Genomic DNA, 16,435 nt, shown 5'->3' with positions numbered 1-16,435 from the left:
ATGGAGCTCTGTGTTGTGTGATGGAGCTCTATGTTGTGTGATGGAGCTCTATGTACCTTAACCTATATAGTGTGTGTGTGTGTGTGTGTGTGTGTGTGTGTGTGTGTGTGTGTGTGTGTGTGTGTGTGTGTGTAAAACAGTGTGGTGGTAGTAGTAGCGTGTGTGTGTGTGTGTGTGTGTGTGTGTGTGTGTGTGTGTGTAAAACAGTATGGTAGTAGTAGTAGTAGTAGCGAGTGTGTATGTATATGTGTGATAGTAGTAGTAGTAGCGTGCGTGCGTGCGTGTGTGTGTGTGTGTGTTTAAAACCCTGCCCCCTGGCGGTGACAGCGCAGTTGTAAAGCCGCACCCTGCCATGCGCGCGGGTCTCAGTGAGCCGAATGCGCGTGCAGGAGCAGGTGATCTTCTTCCAGCTGTGTGAGTGTGAACATCTTCTCCTCCTTCTCCATCATGGAGCTGACTCTGAGCCGCCTGGCTGCTCTCCTCGCTGCCTTCGGGTTCCTCAGCTTCGTGTGTTTGATTGTGGCTATAGGAAGTGATTTCTGGTACATCATAGACACTTCGAAGAGAGACAGCAACAGATCCGCATCTCTCAGCTCTCACTCCGGACTCTGGAGGACCTGCAACTGTAAGACACTTAACTCCGTTTATCCACAGAGTTGATTAGATGGATTTAAAAAAAAAAAAAGAAAAAGTTTGGCATAAATAATAATAATAGTAATAAAATGTATAATAATAATAATAATGATAAAATAATAATTCAAATGTACATATATAATAATAACAATAATAACGATTATTGCTGTTATTATTATTAATAATAATATTATTATGATATACAATAAAGCTGAATATTTATAGCAAAAATGTTTAGTAGGAGCATCCATCCATCCATCCATCCATCCATCCATCCATCCATCTATCTATCTATCTATCTATCTATCTATCTATCTATCTATCTATCTATCTATCTATCTATCTATCTATCTATCTATCTATCTATCTTTAAATCTATACATTTGTTTGTTTTTGCAGTTCAGCATCAGTGCCAGACCTTCATAAACCCTTTTGGAAATGAAGGAAACTTCACAGATTCTCAGAGGCATATATTAAGTAAGTAATTTTTAATCTAAAATTGATATCTAATCTATAAATCTAATATATATATATATATATATATATATATATATAAACACAGTCAGACAAAAGCGAAGCTGGCAGCATGTAGATGCATATCAGTGTTTCATCAGCGGAAAGTAATAATGGAGGAACTGTTACAAAATATTGCACACTAATAAAAAAAAAAATACAAAATCCCGTTGCCGCGGCACCGATCTAACGATCCTTTGGCGATAATCAGAAACCTGAGATGAAAATGTGCTCCTCTTTGTGCTTGATGATCCAGGCTTTTTTTTTGTTTGTTTAATACTTGATAATAAAATTTGGTGCAGGAGGATATTTTTCTACAGGAAAAAAAAAAGAAATTGATCCTTCTTTCATATTATGCTGTAATAATGTCATGTACTTCCAGCGTCGCTTTTAGGAGTTTCTGAGTCCAGAAATAATCTCATTTCGAACATGTGTGTGTTTATTGGAAAATAATTGACTTTGGTGGGTCAGGTCACGTCACACCGCTTTGATGGTCATTGATTATCTCTCTTCAATTGTTTTCCTCCAGATAATGAGGAACATCTCAGCCCATGGGGAATGCTGAGTCTGTAACAAGGTTTTGAGAATAAATGAAGATCTGAATGTCGTGTAATTCTCACAGTGAGCTCGTATGCAGACATCGGTTTAGCGTGGGGTATCTAGTAGGAAACAGTAGTGTATATTGTCTTTTACAGTAAACAGGAGGATTTGTGAAGATTTTTTGGTTGTAGTTGCAGAGCATCAGGGTCCAGGGTTTTCTCCAGAGCTGGTGTTTCAGTCTTCATGTCTCTCGGTTTCCTCTCGTCTCTTAAAAAAACACAGCGAGTGGTTCAGAAAACAATCAGCCTTGGATTTGACTAAAATCTCATCCCACTTATCTTCTTTTTTCCTCCAATCACCTCATGACCTCTGTCTCCAACATACAAAGCTAGCAAAGAAACTGAAGCGTCTTTTATTTTGGGTAAATAACGCAGGAAAACACTCCACTGAGTGGAGATGAACAGCAACGGAGTGCTTGAGTGAATCAGAGATCCTAGAGATTCAGCGGCGCCACTCAAGGTTCAAGTGTGGGACCTGGAGAACCTGAAGGACGTTGTAGATCTTTGTAGCAGGAAATATACACTCTTTATGATCCGAACCTGTTTCCAAGAAAAAAGACGGTGCATAAAAAGTATTAAATGTAAGGAAACGCTACATTAAGTTAAAAAACGTTTCATTACAATTAAATTATAATTTCTAGAAGATGTGTGATGTAATAATGTACTAGTAGTTTATAATAATCTTCTTATTCAAATTAAATTGTGAATAGTGGTGTAACAACGTCAGCTTGTCACAGTAAACTATTTTCACAAGCTTATATGCAAATATATGCATATATGCAAATATGTTGAATTTGAGTTTTAAGTAAAACAAAAAGGTCAAAAAGTTAACATATTTGCATCAAATATTCGAGGTCGATTTAAAACCTTGCTGCATTTGATCCTATTTTGCGAATCAGTATTGAATAAATTCGATTCGAGGGAACTTTTGATTTGCGTCTATGATGTTAACGATAAAGTCGGTGTTTGTTAAGCCTAGAATAGATCACGCAATTTAACCCCCGATTTCCGTCATGACCTGTTTTGTTGCTCACGCGCCTCCGTGAGATTTCTTTAGACTGCAACTGATTGTTGAGCTGTAAATATTTAGATTCAGTTCCTGGGACTGTGTAAGTGGTTCTGTGGCTGGTTAGATGGTCGACAAGAAACCAGATTCAAACCAAATGTGTTGAAGATTGAGAACAAAATAAAAGCGCAATATTTTAAATCGAACACCAACAAAAATAGAACAAAAATCTAAAAACATAGAAGAGAAATTGCTACTCTTCTTTTCACTACATGCGACCCACGTCTTCGCTTCCACAATCCTGCGTCCACATTTCCTCTCTCTTCTCTCGCTCTTATTCCACGTGATAGATCAATCAGTCAAGAGGATCTTCAGAGGTGAAATGTTGTGCAGTGTGTAAATCTCTGTGAGCGTAACCACTGACTATAAGTGATAGGAGTGTGAGCAGGTCAGTCATTCTGAGATTGTGAAGATCATGTAGTGTGCGGGAGTCACTCAGGGATGCAGCACAAAGTCACCACCCTGAAGCTGAACCTCCACGTGGTTTCCTCCTGCAGCTTTCCTGCAAGTTTTGTCGCATCCATACGCCATCAGAGCCTCGCTTCTGGAAGTCTACATAACATGCAAACACTTATTAAATAATGAATCTGATCTTTCTACAGAATTTCACGACCAGACTTCTATTATAAGTGAGTTTGTGAGTTTCTCTGTGACGGAAAGTGGAATAGTAACAACACACTTTTGGATGGCAATCAAGCTGAAAAAAGCCGGAGTATCCCTTTAAGTGCACTTAAGCACCTCCCCGTTTTGATTTATAATTTGCTGGTAATTTGTAGAAATATTTCATTTCTTTCCGAGCAACTTATAAGCCTCTAAAAAAAGCCAGAAGCAGAAACATTTCATTACACACGCATTAACAAAAACGGGACGCTTCTTGACGTCATAACCGATGAGGGGATCAGCATGTAAACACACACATCAGTGACTCATGTGCATCACAGACCACACGGTCAACCCTTTAAACTCCTTCATTCCATTTACACACTTTACTGAATATTATATATTTATACAATCTATGACGTGCTGTTACATTAAATTTACTAGTAATAATAATATTAAACAGCTTGTAACGTTAAGGTGAAACTACAAAACAAAACATACAGATAACAGACAAGAATTCTGATGTTTGAACCCGTTCCAGACATACACACTATAATACCAAAAGTGTACAGTAAAAAAAAGTATTTGTAGCCTATTTTAACAAGCAAATACACAGTGTGGTAGTGGATGATTGAGAGTGTGAGACGCGCACCACGCTCATAACCTTTTTGGTTTCCATGGTAATTCTATTTACTTTCTTTTTCCCAGCACCATCACTGATTTTCTTGAGAGACATTTTTCAAGATTTCTAATGAAATAAAAATATAACACAATAAAAAAAAGTTACGTTTTTGCTGCACGGAACAACGAGAGCGACCGAGCGATACGTCATCGACTAAGCGACTGATGCTACACTCGTGCCTTCGAAAATTTGCTCGCAAAATAGGGTCAAATTTTGCCCGACGGGTTGCTTGTATCTTCGTTTGCTCGTACTATTAGTTGCTCGTACAATAGAGTTTTACTGTATGTGCTTTTTGAGCATTCCGGTCCACGTTTAGTCTCCATTTGCTCTTATCTGCACTCTTCTGGAAAGATGTTCCACTAGATTTTATGGAGATTTGTGGAAATTCATTCAGTCACAAGGGTGTTAGTAAAGTGAGGATCTTCCACTCCATCCCATGTAAAGTAGATCTTCATGGAGCTGGCTTTGTGCACACAAGTATTGTCATGCTGGAACAGGTTCTGGGCTCCTAGTTGAAGTAAAGGGAGAACGCCATGCTACTACATTTAAAGACGTCCAGCACAATTGTGTGCCTCCAAGTTTGTGGAAGAACCGCAGATGGCTGGAAAAGTCTGGCGTCCCATTTTGTATTTTGGCCGATGTTTTGGAACACCTGCATTAGATGCTTCTACAAATAATCCCGGGCTCTTCATCTCCACACAGCGTGTCTGGTGATTGCATAAGAGCTTGATTAAGGGTTACATCAGACTGCCGCCCACCCGACAAGCACAGGAATCAAGCTTCATCCATTAAAAAGCGCCTCTAAACATGATAAACCTCTTCTTCCTCGGATCCCTCGCACACCAGATTCTCTCCGTAACAGACCCCCTAACAGCCGCTATCCTCAACACGTTCCTATCTTTCTTTCACTAAAAAAGCCTGCTGAGCTCATCCAGTATTAATGTGTTCAATCAAATCCAGCCCATTGCAACACCTCATCTGACCTCACGCAGTTCGGAGACAATCGCTGGAACGGCTTTTTATTCCGAAAAACCGAGCAATCAAACTGCAGCTCTGCATCACCACTGCTGTTCTGCTGTTCACGACTTTTCATTTGTTACTGATCGCTCTTTTTTTATTCACCTCAACACGTAAAAAAACAAGTGAACACACACACACACAGAGCTCTTAACATGTACAATCCTCACTCTAATCCTGCATCTTTCTCTCAGCTTTACTGTAATATATTACTGAATAATTCTACACTAATAAGGGAAAACTGTACATTAAATTGTAGGGGAAATGGTGAACCTACAGGGAACAACCTTTTATCTTGGCATTTGAGGAAACAGATGCAACACCGAAAATAAAGTTTTAATATTTTGTCGATCAAATTATAATATCCCTTGTCTCCTTCCCGCAGATGATAATAGAGAGTTTAATTCTGATTCTTATTTCAGATTTATTTGCTTTCACTGCCACCGACGCCTGCCTGCCCCCGGCATGTTTGTTTTGTTGTGAGAATTCGGCGAACGACTAAAAAAGTCAAATTACATTTCCAAACAATGCACACAGCACTTGCTGAGAAGTTCCCAGCTGGAGATGAACAGAATAGAACAATTTCAGAACTGCTGCAGAAAGTGGAGGAGAACAAAATTGAACTTGTTACAGTCTTTAAACTCAACAACTCTTGGCAGATTTTCGGGAGATAATAAAGGGTGGAAATATGTTCACAGAGGGAGAATATATGAAAAAAACGTTCATTAAAATATCGGAGCATTTATTCCGCGATGCCACTCTCCCATTACCAGGAAACACACACACGACTTTCCAGGGACAAAAAGATATAAATTGCAAACATCCGAATACGACAGAAAACACATTAGTGCCAACTAGTGGTGCAACTAGGCAACTACCTTACATCTACATAAAATAACAAATTGTGATGTTCATTTTAAGGCGTCTGTTATTCAGCAGCCGTTTTTAATTAGAGCGCGAGTAGTTTTTATTTGACCGCGTGGAATTTATGCCTGCGCTGAGAATTTACAGATTTTACGGGATCGAGTGAATAAGTGAGAGTGAGTTTAAACGTTTTGTCTCATTCATCTCATCATACTAACACACTTCTTTAACAGGATTGATGCAGACTGATTCACATTTATTTACAATTCCCACAAAGAGGCTTTAAACATGATGATAACTGACTGGAGCGTCTTCTTCAGGTTCCTTTGGACATATGACTCAATCTCGATCTTGCACCAGTGTATAGAATAGAATAGAATAGAATAGAATAGAATAGAATAGAAATTCCTACTTCACCAATCAAAGCTTGCTTGGAAACTGGAGGTCAAAGCACAGGGTCATGATACACCGCCCCTGAAGCACAGAGGTTCACCCAGAACCTTAACCACTGAGCTACCAGTGTGTCCAGATTCTCATTAATAATTCATACAGGTTACAACTAACAATACGATCCTCAACACTTTCCTCTGTTTCTTTCACCAAAAAGCAGAAATGCCAGCCGAGCTCAGCCCGTATTAATGTGTCCAATCAGTTCTACTTGCTTGCAACGGCTCGTCTGAACTGACATAGTGGTATTAAACATTAGCCGGAATGTCTTTTCCTTCCGAAAAAGATCGCAATCAAATTCAGCTCTGCATCACGGCCACTGTTCTGCAGATTTTAAACGTGATATTGATTGCTCTTTTTTCTTCTTCCTCCTGTCGCGTAGTTTCGTTCTTATAAAAGAATTTCTCCTTTTGAGGTTTTCTTCTTTTTCATCTCGCACATCAAACGACTGGAAATTAAACAAACCGCTGGTCCAAACAGGACACACACTTTATCCGCAGGCTGGAACGTGAGGAGCAGTGCAGAGAATCTCAAGCCTACTTCAAAATAAAAGTTTTGCTTTTGATCAGCGTCTACAATAAGCGGTGGGTCTGGCTTTAATCATGATGCTTTTTAGCAGAGAACCTGAGGAAAGGTCAGGAGCAACAACAGATCTAAGTCACTAGGACATAAATCTCACATGGAATTCAAATGACTCTAGAGAAGAAATGAATAAAATATTTAAAGTCAGAAGAAAGAAATATTTGAGGTTTGATTGAAAAAAAAAAAAAAAAATCTATTGATGAGCTAAATTAGTGGTCTTCAACCACCAGGTCACGACCCAACACCAGGAGTTTGTGAGGACGTTCTGGGAAAAATGTCTATAGATATGACACTTGTGTGTTTCACCTTTAAGAACCACAATCCAAAGAAAAAGTAGCTACAGATTTACTTCTGACACTGGAGACTCCTTCCATAAATGTTATGAAAGATCTCCTTATATAAACAGCACCATAATAAAAACAATTTTTCTGTTCTGTTGATATTGTTGAGTCGATAAAATTGTTACTATAGAAACTCGAATGCGTTTGTATCTATAGTCTATTTGAAACGTTACCGGTTCTGCCTGTTCCTGTGTTATATATTTATGAATTCTCCCTGAGGATACAGAATCCTCAGTTCCAATAATCTGCCTCGTTTCAAAACCCCCCATAACTAATCCAGTTTGGTTATTATTGCGCCCGCTCTCGGCTCTAGCATCAGTTTAATAGGACATCCAGCAGCGTGATAAAGTGTAGACGGAGAGACGGCGAGTCATTCACTAGAGGAATTTACAGAAACGCTGCAATAATATTTCACAGATCTCACAGTGAGGGTAATGTGCACAGGAAATGGGGACACCGTGACATTTATGATCATTATGTTGGGCACCTGCTTGGAATACTGACATATATAATATTCACAGGGTCACTTTATGAGGTCTATTTCTCTTGGAGCCATGGTACACAGGTCAACCTACTGCTGTCAATGTCCCAAGTGTCCCAAGTTCTATTACACACTTTACACACACTTAAGCTGCTGATGTGAGCGTTACGAGCTTTATGTATTTGAGAAGATGCATTTCCTTATGACAAAAAGTGGGCTTTTGTGTGTGATCTCTACTTTGTGTAGTTCTAAATAGACGGCTGAAATGCGTGTGTAAATGTGTGTTTCAGGAAATATATCACCACACTGCCTCAGACTGCCAGTAACACCAGCCAAAGTGGCATCCATGACACGTTTTTGCACACGATTCACTATCTGATACACACTAAATGGGCAAAAGTACTGCATTTACATCCACACGCTCTTGCTGAACATCTCATTCCAGATTCAATCCCCATTCCTGCTATAAGCTCCAATTTTCTGAGAAGGTTTTCCACAAGATTTTGGGTTGTGGCTGATGACATAAATTTTACTTCATCTACTAGAGCATTAGTGAGATGTGAGTGATTTTGGTGGAGGTGAGGAAATTCCTCGTCATCCCAAAGGTGGTCAGTGGAGGTTATGAGAGCTTTGTGCGCTCTGGCACATCTTCCTTGTTCGAGGAACAAAAAATTTTAAGTCTAGAGAGTACAAAGATACGTTTTTGGGGAAGATCCACATAAAGGTGTGATGGTCAAAGGTCCAGAATCGTGTAAAAATGATCAGCTAGACGAGTGCATTTTAAGAGAATTCTCACGGATTGTTCAGCATCATCGTTATCTAAAGTATCTAAATTGTTTTTCCCAGTGAAGAACGGCTTTGGTGGAATACAGAAACTGCAAACTCCACCGAAATGTGTGAAGGAATAGAAAATTTGGAGTTAAAACTATAATATCGGATTTAATGGCAACGATCTCCTTACAACTTGTCCAGTCTCGTGCATGAGCTGTTATCACATACTCTTAGCATTTACCATTGGAATTCACCATTCACCCGTTAGCCTTCTGTTCTTTTCTTAGTGAAAAGGGTTCAAATCCTGTGGTAATCAAGCTACAAATACAGATCTGTTAGCTGAGGTTTGGCTGGAGAATAATGAAGTTATGCTTTAAACCGACTTCTCTCACACACGGTGCCTCACTCAGTCACGTTATCGAAGCACATAATTGGATGTTCGGGGATCCCTGTTTTAATTAACTCTGCGTTTTTTTTTGTTACACACGACATCAACGAGGTGAAAAAAAGAAGGATGGGGAAAAAAACGACTATTCGGATCGGAACACGATATTAACGATATTAAGTGAATTATGTGCCAATTGACAACTGCGATCATTTCAATCCATATTGTCTCAGTTACTTACCTACTTAGTAAACGTATTACTTATTAAATCAATAAAACACGAGGTGGTGTGTGTTCCTCATCCAGAACGCACAATCGTGGATTTATAAATGAAAGAATAAGCAGAGTAAATACTACAGAAATGTGGTCACACCGTAAGCGCTTTCATTGGTATGCAGATAATGAATATTAATGAACAAAGGCTCTCCTAATGAATATTAATGAACAAAAGGCTCTCCTAATGAATATTAAATATTAGCTGGTATTCAGAGTTAAAATGGGCTCACGAATGTGTTCACGAAATCACTTTTCGATTAAGTAGAGATGAAAATGCTGTCACAGATAAATAATCAACACAGAGTAACTCTTACTATCCCTGATGATGCAATGCATCACAGAACCATTTCATTTCAGAAAACGTCATGTTCACATATTTAACAACATCTTTCAAAAGTTTCTTTAGTGGACGCAGTAAGAAAAAAGAACAAGTGATAATGGTGAGACAGTTATGAAGAAGAGGAAGGGGAAAAAAGCAAGAAGACTTTAACAGATAGGACCCGTATCAGCTGGTTTCGTCTTTATGAGCAGATCACATGCTTCAAACCCCTGTGTGTGGTAATGAATGACTGTTTTGGATGAAAGAGCTGCTGTTTTAGAAAATGATCACCTTCTGGCCAATCCAGAATTCTCCAGCTCTGTGGTGTATCTGTGGTTATAGTTGTGTGTTGGTTATTAGAAGGCTGCCTAATTACCTAAGCGAAAAGAATACGGTTTATTTTGTGCTAAACACAATGTAGCCCCAGCCGGGTGTTTTTAAATTTTAATTCCCCTCCATTTGTATGTGGGATGTGGTAATAGGACAATGCATAATGGAGAGGAGACCGCTGAAAACAAGATTTCTGCAATTATATCGCATCTCCATTAAAGCATTCGGACTTGGGAGAAAGGCTGGAGATGGAGTTAGCATGGTTGGGTTGTAATCGCTTAACCATTAAATGGGCTGCTTGAGTCACTATAACCTTCTGTCTCATTATTTATTTATAAATTTTTTTCTCTCTCCATTTCGATTGTCACTGCTTTGGTAGATTTGAGGGTTTTTAGAAAACACTTCATATTTATATACAGTTCAACAGCAAGCAGAAGATTTAGAGAGGAATAATCAACACACGTGACCTTAATTACACCATTCTTTTGAAGGTTTTGGTCTCATGATCATTTCAATAGAAATCAATCAGTGTGTGAGTCATTAATATCATTCTATTAATATTAGGGTCACATTTCACATAAATTGATTATGTGACAGAAATGATAATAGGAACATTACTTTGCATACTTTAATACTTTTACTCAAGCAAAAGTTTAAATGGAGCACATTCACTTGTACTGGAATAATGTTTGATCTTTCGTATCTCTGATTCAACTACATGGTTTGTGCACTTCGTCCACCACCGACGTTAATTCTTCCCGATCGTATGGAACCTCACATTAGCTACTTAAAGGGATGCATCACGCTGTCGTAGCAACATTAAGAGTAAATTCTGCTCTGTATGAATTGCACAAGACATCTATAAACGTGACGTTCTTCAGACTTTTCTGTAAGGGAAGGAATCTCAAACAAGTGAAACATCTCAAATTCATGTTGAATGCAGTTGGAAAAACAGGGATGCATGAAGCAGGGTCTTGATTATCACTAATCTAGAGTTTTAAGCCCCTAATGAGCTGCATAATTGGGAAGTTCATTTGTTGTGTCATGGTTAAATTCACCCAGGATGATAATTGGAACTGGAATGGTGACTTTCACAGCACTTCATTTGTTCAATTTGCTCAGCAAGCTGCTGCCGGTTGCCATGTGTGCCTGCTGGCTTCCTGTGAGTGTTTTAGAGGAGGCAGTCTGTGTTCCTGCTTCTTGCTGAAGGACTGGGTTTTAAGGACTTTGTGTATTTCTTCGGGGACACACAAAAATTTGTTTTCAGACTTCATAGGATCATTAGCTCATGCTGAGTTTTTCTGATGCGCGTAGGAATTCCATATACATGGTGTTTTTAAGTCGCCGGATTTTTTTTTCCTGTACTAAACGCACCTCATTTTACACAAACCGACTGCTCTGTCCTTCGTTATAAACCTGCTGTAGACGGCGGAACTGCACAAGTTGAGCCTAATCATTATTAGGTCACAAAACCACAACGTAGAAATCAATGAATTGATGAATAAACATTGATTCTCTGGCTTTCTCTTATATATATTATTAATTATTTTTTACCCATTTCTCTAATTTAGTTACACCCACAGAGAGTGAATTCAGACATGTCCTTCCACGAGACACAAAAATAATCATTTGCTTCCAATGCTGCATCACTGGGCAGGATAGAAACCTCAGAGGAAAATGCTATTCACCATCTTCTGCTCAAATAACAGGTGTCTCAAAAAATGCCTACAATTGCTCAGCTTTTCTGTGACTGACAAGACAGAGACAGAGGGAGGGAGAAAGAGAGACAGAGAGAGAGAGAGAGAGATAAGAAGAAAGAATGCCATCCATCCCAATCAGAAACATGGCTGTGGCATTTCTGAGATTTAAACTCGTCCATTCAGACCTACAGTATATGTTCACCTCAGGTTTTTCAACTTGCTTTTTATAACACGCAAAATATTCAATAATCTTTCCAGATGTGCAAAAACCAGAGGCAGCAAAAGTCCTTCACTTAAGTAGAAGTACAGATGCTAATGTTTTAAAGTTCTGACTACACGGTTGTATTCTAGTTAAAGTAAAGAAGTTTGGGTTCTGACATGTGCTTAAGTAAAAAGTAGTTATTACTACTACATGTACGTAAACCAGGACACCAAACGGAACCTTTGCTAGGTTTCCACAGGGACGGTTAATGAGGTGATACCGGAGAACCTGTACCTCTTCTAACTTTTATTATGATCAAATCATCAGAGAATATTTGTTTTGTGGATTGGTTTAATTAAAAGTAGACATTTCGAGCCTTTTTTATATATATTTTTAATATCTGTGAGCCAAATAGTTACTGAGATTCAAGTTGTTTTATTTGTCTGTGGAAAGATGGCAGAGAGCGCCCCCTGTCTGTTTTCTTTATTTTTAAAAAAGCACAGCGTTTTGTTGTTACACAAATAAATGTAGACCCTTTACAGATTCGATTTGATTTTGATTTGAGATTCGAATGATGCATTGCTCTTATCTGTACGATCAAAAATGTTGGTGGAGTTTTTTTTATATATATTTGAGTAAGGAAAGGACTTTGTGAATAAACGCTGCAGGTGTTAATTTCGCCTCCTTTCAATTTATTTATTTACACTTTTAATAAAAATCATCAAACAGAATTTGCGTTAATACGTTATTAACGGGTTAATTTTGACAGCCCTAATTAATAAATTAATACAAAATTAATTACAAATATTGTTACCTAATGAATGTATCCAGACTGAAGATCCACCATATAGAACACAAGCAGAGGAAAGATGATGATGATCAGGTGATCAGGAATGTCTCAGTTCTCACTCATGTTCAGATCACTGACTCCCTCTGTCTCATCCACATTAACCCCAGACTTCTTACTTAATATTTAATGAGTGAAAGTAAAAAGTTGTCCAAAATATAAATAGTGAAGTAAAAAACTGATACCAGAAAAATCTAAGTATTTCGAAGTATTTGTACTTTATTACTTCCCTCCTCTGGCAAGAAGAATAAAATCGGATGCGACTTCATCTGCATTTTAGTCTCCTTCCTAAACAGGTTCATCTTTCCTGATCATTTTGTTCAATATGGTATCTCTTGAGATTTATCACTATACAACAGTAACTCTGTTCTCGAGTTTTCTAATGAAATCAGCATTTTTCCAAGATAACATCCAATATCGATGGCCAGATGGAGGAAAAGCAATTTTTTAGAAATGTTCGTGATGAGCAACAGCTGCTACTTGCTGCATGCGTGTATTGTGTTAAGAAGAAAGGTCTGTCATTGTGGAAGTGGTTGACATCTTGGTGCATTTTTCCCCTTCAGAGCTGAAAAAGCAGGCAGACTTTAGAACATTTCATGCTCTTTCTCCAGCGATCGCTCAGCCTTTGTTTTCCTCTGGTCCTTCATCACTTATAAAATCACCACCAGCTGAGAAAGGGAAACTGTTGCGTTGTAATCACTTACTTTGCCCAATTTGCCAGCTGCTGTATGCGTGTTTCCTGCAGAGCAGCACAAAAACAATCCACCAGCTCCTCACTAAATCACCTTCACAGCGAATACACTTGTTGGAAAGCCCAGGTCAGAGTCTGGACCTTTGTTCCAAACGAGATGCTGTGGCATCGGGAGAACAACATACAAAATATATTGATAGATTGAAACATGTTGAAAGCAGTGGTTAAAAACTCCTCTTTTTTGTTCTTGTGGAAGTTTAAACATAAACTCCTGGAAATCTAGCGAGAAGGTTTTGGAGGTTATGGAGAACAAGGGTGCACAGATTTGTTTAAGCATGTATTTGAGCAGTGTTGGACAGTGGAGAAGTAAATGTAATTCGTTACTGTAATTAAGTAGCTTTTTCATGTATCTGTACTTTAATGAAGTGTTAAAATTTTTGACACTTACTGTAACTTCACTACATTTTGAAGGATCAGTCATTCTTTTTTATTTACGAGGATAAAAACATAACTGCTCAAACACGTAGCGAGTCACCAATCAGGGTCGAGCTCACGTTTGGTTATGTTCAGATCGGCGCTCGGTGCATCTACTGATCACCAACATACAGTTCAGCATCAGTTCAACATCAAGCAGAACATTTAGAGAGGAATAAATGATGAAGAAACTCCAGACTCGAACTCGACACAACACACGTGACCTCGTTTGATGTAGTTGGTTTTGGGCTCATGATAATAATCAGTTCGACTAATTAATATCATTCTATTAATAGATCAGTGTGCTGAGAGTCACATGCGAGTCTTTTCACATAAACTGAGGTGATTAAGTAAAAAGTCTTGTGATAAATTGATAATAGGAACATTATAGTTATAATAAATCATAGCACTGAGTGAATCTCTACTTTAACTCAACTGCATGGTTCGTCCTCCACTGTAGTAACAAATATTTAGCAAAATGATGCAATTACACAGAAACAATAAAAAACAAAACAAGCATATCATCAGTATAATTAGACATTTTAGTGAACGTACTTGTTTGTTGCAGCATTTAGTGTTAAATGATTTAATTCCTGTGTTCTTCTATTTACTTCTACGTTTATGTACTTATGTTTATGTTTGTAGTTTTGTGAATTCTGGTACGTTTAATCGGTTTTGTTTATGAAAAGTATTCTTGTTAAAAAAATTATAATTGTACCCTTATTTATTATTAATAGTAGTATTATTATGATCGATCTCTTACAGACATGCAGGCGACCTTCATCGTGTTGCTGCCCCTTAGTGTGATTGTGCTCTTTATCGGAGGGATGATGGGAGTCATGAGCATCCTGGCTCGAGCCCATCGTCTTCTTCTTGCCACTGGACTGCTTCTACTCAGCGGCGGTGAGCTTCCTCACACTTACAGCTTCCTAATGATGGCTAGGTCATGCTTGACACACACACACACACACACACACACACACACACACACACACACACACACACACAGACACACACACACACACACACACACCACTAATCAAAGCCTTTTCGTAGCATGCAGTGCTCAGGTCAAACATCATTGAAACAGGTAACAGATAATGGAACAGGAATCAGTGAATGAATGAAGAAGTAAAAATTCATGAATATGTAAATATCATATCACAGTATTTCTTGTGAATGGTCATATTTTGGTGATTTATTTCACAGCTTTGTGTAGTTCAACGCCATGTTATTTGTGATATCACATATGAATTTACAAGTACTTCATTATTCCAAATCAATATTCCAAAGTAGGAATAACTGAATGAATAAATTCTGGTATTAGCATAAAAATTATCATATTAATAAATGCATTTATTACTCAGTTCTTGAGTTGTAGAATCGTAGGATGATAACCACTTTGTTGTTATGATTATCTAGGTGTGTTCTCACTGGCCGGGGCTTGCAGATATACTTTATATAGATATACACTATAACACCTGACCTCTGTAGCCATAAGTGAAGTGGTGCTTCCCAAAACCTTTATCACTACTTTAAAGATGGATGCGGTAGAATGAAATTTTCCCTTCACTTGAACTACGAGAGCCAAATGTGTTCCAGCACGACAATGCACCTGTGCACAAAGCCAGCTCCATGAAGATCTGCTTTACCCTGGTTGGAATGAAAGATCTCCTGCTATAGAACTACTAAACTTAACATCTTTGTGATGAATGTGAACCCCAGACCTTCTCACCTTCTCATCTTCATCACTACCTGACTTTACTAAAGAGCACAAACCTCCACAAAATGTAGTGGAACATCTTCCCAGAAGAGCAGAAGTTATAATTACAAAATAGCAAAATGGGAACATTATTTGGTCAGGTGTCCACAAAACTGTAGCCATACAGTGGATTTTGAGGTCTAACAGTATGCTGATTGGATGTAGGAAAATGTTGACATGTATATTGGGTAAATACTTGTATTCGCTTGACTAGAGTGGTATTTTGGGATGTATTGGGAACTACAGTTTGTCTTTTGGGATGCATTCTGGAATCCATAAATGTTTTCTGCTTGGCTATGGTAGTGTTCTGGGATGTATTTGAGGCTATATCTGTATTCTGATGGACTATACTGATGTTTTGAAAAGGTGTCATGGTTGTGATTAGTTAAAAAAGTCAAATCATAATACATGAAGACTTTTCCCGGATCCACAAAAAATGCCTACTAGATTTGAAACGTATTGTATGATGAAGACACAAATGTTAATATTTGCTACAAAAATGTAGATCTTGTAACTGAGAGTGAAAACAAACCAAAAAAAGAGAATGTCCTACCACACTGTTGATATTATGTCATACTGGCTACATAGCAAAATGAATTGATATTTTTTTTACTCCGTCTAGCCGTGATTACATTAACGGGCATCTGCGTGTACGTAGCCTACTCTGCAGCTGCCTTCCGAGAGGCCGTGTGTATCTCTGGACGCAAGACTCTGGAAGACATTGACATCTATTTTGGTTGGTCTCTGGCCTTCGCAGCCATTTCCTTCATTAGCGAGCTGATCACGGCCGTCACGTTCCTGCTCACGTCAGCTCGCCTGGGCCAGCTCATGCACCGAGACCAGGACAGGTGCA

At 38.5% G+C, this 16,435-nt stretch overlaps 1 protein-coding gene across 1 annotated transcript in view; it reads left to right on the top strand.

The window, feature by feature from the left end:
* The window catches only part of tmem114 (transmembrane protein 114), a 20,594-nt gene that overhangs the window by 3,351 nt on the left and 808 nt on the right, over positions 1 to 16,435 (top strand). The window contains exons 2-5 of the mRNA XM_083566581.1: positions 7 to 625; positions 1,033 to 1,110; positions 14,586 to 14,723; positions 16,205 to 16,430. Coding sequence (XP_083422707.1) covers positions 448 to 625; positions 1,033 to 1,110; positions 14,586 to 14,723; positions 16,205 to 16,430 — 620 coding nt within the window. The 5' untranslated portion in view covers positions 7 to 447. The remainder of the gene's footprint in view (positions 1 to 6; positions 626 to 1,032; positions 1,111 to 14,585; positions 14,724 to 16,204; positions 16,431 to 16,435) is intronic.

Source organism: Silurus aristotelis (assembly GCF_946808225.1).
Source record: "Silurus aristotelis genome assembly, chromosome: 17".
Lineage (NCBI taxonomy): Eukaryota > Metazoa > Chordata > Actinopteri > Siluriformes > Siluridae > Silurus > Silurus aristotelis.
Note: the sequence above shows the minus strand (reverse complement) of the source record. Positions and strands in the feature narration are given on the sequence as shown.